At 45.3% G+C, this 4,748-nt stretch overlaps 1 protein-coding gene across 1 annotated transcript in view; it reads left to right on the top strand.

Moving 5' to 3' along the window:
* Positions 1 to 497: 497 nt before the first annotated feature.
* The window catches only part of capn9 (calpain 9), an 11,659-nt gene continuing 7,408 nt past the window's right edge, over positions 498 to 4,748 (top strand). The window contains exons 1-8 of the mRNA XM_008284980.1: positions 498 to 788; positions 1,953 to 2,022; positions 2,118 to 2,236; positions 2,420 to 2,553; positions 2,755 to 2,923; positions 3,035 to 3,118; positions 3,363 to 3,448; positions 3,622 to 3,699. Of these exons, the coding sequence (XP_008283202.1) occupies positions 588 to 788; positions 1,953 to 2,022; positions 2,118 to 2,236; positions 2,420 to 2,553; positions 2,755 to 2,923; positions 3,035 to 3,118; positions 3,363 to 3,448; positions 3,622 to 3,699 (941 nt within the window). The 5' untranslated portion in view covers positions 498 to 587. The remainder of the gene's footprint in view (positions 789 to 1,952; positions 2,023 to 2,117; positions 2,237 to 2,419; positions 2,554 to 2,754; positions 2,924 to 3,034; positions 3,119 to 3,362; positions 3,449 to 3,621; positions 3,700 to 4,748) is intronic.

Raw genomic sequence — 4,748 nt, 5'->3', positions numbered from 1 at the left:
GTGCTAACCACCAATCCACCGTGCAGCCTCTGCAATATTATTTACGCTAACAAATTGAATGATCCATTTTAAATTAAAATGAAGATCCTACGAAGTTATACACGGAAATCTCAACAAATCCAAAGATTCCCTGTGAATAAGCGTATTGGTGAAAGCATGGCCGTCTGATGTCATGATACACAGGATCAAATACCAAATCTTAGAACATTGCAGGAGGATACAGTTTGGAATTGTTCCAAATTTGACTGATACTTCACACTGGGGTGGAGTCTGATTTGTTCCATTTCCTGGTATTTAATTTATCTGTTGCCACACCATTAGGAATGAATTCTTCCTGTATCCTGCAGGCCAAGCCCAAAGAGAGAGACAGCGATAAGAGACAAGAGAGAGAGAGAGACAGTCATCAGGGCGAGGTTTGCTGCCACAGGAGGATAAACCAGTTTGTGTCTGGAGGGTGTGCCCCTCTGAGCCCTACCCACCCGACAGACTGGCCCTGCATCAAACACACAGCAGGACGCACTCCATCACACTTCGCCTCACGCCTGCTTCGCCTCCGTTCACTGAGGTTCTTCCTGAAGACGAAGAAGATGCCTCTCCAGTCCACTCTGTCCGGCAGGCGCTCCGTTCAGGCCGAGAACACACAGTACGACGGGAGGTCGTTTGAGGAGCTGAGGCACGAATGTCTCCAGAAGGGGGTCCTGTTTGAGGATCCAGACTTCCCTGCCACTGACTCCTCACTCTACTACAGCCAGAGTGTACCTGTCAACATTGAATGGAAGAGGCCCAAGGTATGTAGGAACCGGACAATTCAGATTTCAGCTTTGAGGAGTGACTGGCTGATGCTTTGTACTGGGAAAGTGTGAAAAAGTCTCAGGCTAAGTCCACAAGTGTTGGTGAAATCTGTGTGGCAGATTTGGATGTTGAATGAATGAAATGTGGTTTTAAGGTGAACCCTTCATCTGATAATAATAATAATAGCAATGATCTTTATTTATAGAGCACCTTTTAAGGCAGCAAAATAAAACAGACAAGTCAAAAAGTCAGATTTTAAAAGACCAATACAGTGTTTAGAAGGTAAATACATTATTAAAAGAGATAAAAGAAAGCTGTAAGGAAATTTAGATTCAATAAAAGTATGTTTTAGAAAGATGAGACTCGTGCAGACTCTTTTCTGGTGGATCAATAGCTGCTTTCATAATCTTAAAACGGGTCTCTTCTAACCAATCTAATCTCAAATCAGTGGATTCCAGCACCAAAGCACTCAGCGGCAGTTAACTGAATGAGGGTTGGCGGCTTTAGTCGACTGTGGCGCTCAATGAATGAAATGAGAATTTATCTTAAGTTCGTTTTTCTTATTTTTCAATACAACAAAAGCAATTAAGTATTCGTAGCCACGGCTGCAAAACCAGTTCTGCAGGAAAACAGAGTAAATAGAGCCAAGTGCAGGGGCAGCCACCTCTCTGTGAGCAGACTTTACCCCCACATGCTTTAACGCTGTCTGCAGTAGAAATGGTGTTAGATTGTCTTGGTTTAGCCAATTTTGCAGACACTATCAACATTTGCAGAAAGTATCTTGAGTTTTCCTGTGAAGTGTTTCAAGACATGCCACATTCTCCCTTGTTTTTGTCGCCTGTAATGCCATCTTGCACAAGTTCTGAGTGTCTTTGCCTGCTGACATACCTGCACCGCTTCCCTGACTGCAGCAAACTGGAAAATTCACTGCTCATGTTCGTTACAATTACTCCACATTTCTGCGCTGGGCGTTCCTTCAGAGTGAATGCTTCGGCTGCCTGCTTGTAGTGCGCTGTGTGTATTTTGTGTTGCGGTGACTGGGATTTCAGGCTGATTAATATGCCTGGAATGCGAACACACCTATCACAGGTGTCGCCGTTCACCTGTCGTGATTTTTTATTTTTTTAAACAAACCAACCTGTTCTCCGGCCCTTCTACAGGAACTCTGCGACAACCCAAGGTTCATCGTGGGCAAAGCAGACAGGACAGACATATGTCAAGGACAGCTCGGTTGGTACTCAAGTGATCTGCACGAGTTCCTTTGAGGTTTTTCAAATGCACATATTTTACTTATTTATCAATGAGGCGCCTGTTTGCCACCACAGGGGACTGCTGGCTCCTGGCAGCCATTGCCTCCTTGACCCTGAAAAAAGACGCCATGGCCCGAGTCATCCCCCATGACCAGGAGTTTGACCACAGATACGCTGGCATCTTTCACTTCCAGGTACAGTCGTTTTGAATGAGGATCCTGCTCTTAACACATCCTGCAGCTGTGGCTCTCTTCAGTCAGGAAGACCTTGTGTATGCAGAAGTAGCATCCACTTCAAATGAGGTTTAAACATACTGTGTAGCAGGCCTGCCACCACTCGCTTTGACTGCTGCAAATTCTTCTCTGCTGCTTTCTCAGTTCTGGCAGCACAACAAATGGCTGGACGTGGTGGTGGATGACAGGTTGCCTTCAGTGAGAAACAACCTCATCATGCTTCACTCTGCCTCCAACAACGAGTTCTGGAGCGCCCTGCTGGAGAAAGCCTACGCCAAGTAACATCACCGGCATCATTTTACACCTAGATCATAGCGATAAAGCATTTTGTACATCCTCTGCTCAACTATCGGTTGTAATATCCCCCAAGAAAAAAAAAAGACCATCATCTTTGTACTCATAAGATGGAACTCTGTTGTTTCTTTGATCACTTCGTCACGTCCATGTTAACCAGTGACAGGTTTTTCTGTTTATTTCAGAGTGCACGGCAGCTACGAGGCCCTGAAGGGCGGCACCACGATGGAGGCCATGGAGGATTTTACTGGTGGTGTGGGAGAAATGTACGAAACCAAGAAGGCTCCGAGCAACCTGTTCTCGATCATGAAGAAGGCCCTGGATCGAGGCGCCATGATGGGATGCTCTATTGATGTGAGGACCTGATTACCATTCATTTTCCTATTTATGCCGTTTGATTGCTACCTTCCACCCCTCAGATATAAGGTTGGTTCAGTGCTTCAGCCCAGCTCTTCTGATTTCCAGATCACCAGCTCTGCAGAGTCTGAGGCGAAGACGTCCAGCGGCCTGGTGAAGGGACATGCATACTCCATCACAGGCCTGGAGGAGGTAAGACTCCGCTCGAAACCAACTTAGAGGTGGCTGTTGTTATCATCCTGGAAGAGCTGTTAAAAGCAATGATGAAAAATGATGGAAAGAAACAAAGAAAACGCACATTATTATCACATTGTCCTTCAGTGGCCCAATAAGACATTTAAAACCAGATATAAAGACTGAAGACCACACGCTTTTTACAAGTGAAGTAAAAAAAAATCTCATGGTCACAATAAAGACATTTCTTCCTGTTGTTCAGGTGCATTTTAGAGGGCAGAAGGTCCAGCTGATCCGGGTCAGAAACCCCTGGGGTCAGGTTGAATGGAACGGCCCGTGGAGTGACAAGTAAGAACGCTTACTTTTATAACACACGATACAAGCGCAAACAAATATAACGTATACATAGATTGTTCTGTTTCCTCCCGTTGCAGCGGTTTGGTGTGTCATTGCTGTTGTTGTTAACGTGAGGAGCTGCTTCTCCCTGATTCCTGCACGTTCAAGCCTTTGGTCTGTTTCAGGTCCAGGGAGTGGAATTATGTCGACTCAGCGGAAAAAAATCGCATCCTGCAGAACTCGACTGAAGACGGAGAATTCTGGTGAGACCGCATTATGAATTCAGAGCAAAGTGAACGATTAAGAAACATGGACGCCCCTATAGCTCACCTGAACAGGGACTATAGCGCCCTGACGCAGCGGTCGTGGGTTCAATTCCCGCTCATGACCCTTTGCTGCAGGTCTCCCCCCCTTTCCTGTCTATCTCTACTGCTCAAAGGCAAAATAGGACTGAAATACACAGTAATATTGTATGTAATCATAGAATAAATGAAAGTTCAGAACTGTTACACTGAAGTGCTGAAAGTTTTCATGCCAGGGGCCACAAGAACTGTACAGTCCTGCACTTTTAAGCACCTAAATCTACAGGGAAGGAATTTATTACCACCAAGTTTCACACACGTATATACAGACATCTGATCAAATAAGAAAAACTACCCTCAAATCCCTGTATTGGGTTTAAAAACAGAAGAGACAGAAAGGAAACAGATGTTGTGTGAACAGTGAAGAAAAGATTGACAGGATAGAAAATCAGGATGTAAACATCTGAATAAAGAGGACATCGAGCAATCTCCACATGTTACAGAGGAGAAAAGGCCAGAGCTGCATGACCTGAGAAGAGAACAGACTGCAGAGACACAGCATTTACTCATATGAAGGAACAAAGTGCACGAGGAGGTCAAGAAACAGGATTCAGAACATCTTCCTGCAAAATACAGCTGAAACAGGTGCTCCTCAGCTCAAGCACAACGATTTTCCAGAGTCCAAGCCGGGGCTGGAACCCACTGCTTAGTTCGCAGCCTTTTTAACGTGCAAACAGGCGATCATTTCAACACCGCTGTGCCTTCAGTAGAGGCAAAAATATCAAATGATGATGGTTGGAGGGCTGCAAAGTGACTCGGTGGTTAGCACCGTTGCCTCACAACTAGACGTTTGTTTGCATGTTCTCCCCGTGCAGCGTGGGTTCTCTCTGGGTTCTCTGGCTTCCTCCCACAGTCCAGAAACATGCTGAGGTTAATTGGTGATTGTAAATTGTCTGTAGGTGTGAATGTGATTGTGCTTGGTTGTCTGTCTCTAAGTGTAGCCCTGTGAT

This window comes from Stegastes partitus, unplaced genomic scaffold (assembly GCF_000690725.1).
Source record: "Stegastes partitus isolate 25-593 unplaced genomic scaffold, Stegastes_partitus-1.0.2 Scaffold382, whole genome shotgun sequence".
In the NCBI taxonomy this organism is placed as follows: Eukaryota; Metazoa; Chordata; class Actinopteri; family Pomacentridae; genus Stegastes; species Stegastes partitus.
Note: the sequence above shows the minus strand (reverse complement) of the source record. Positions and strands in the feature narration are given on the sequence as shown.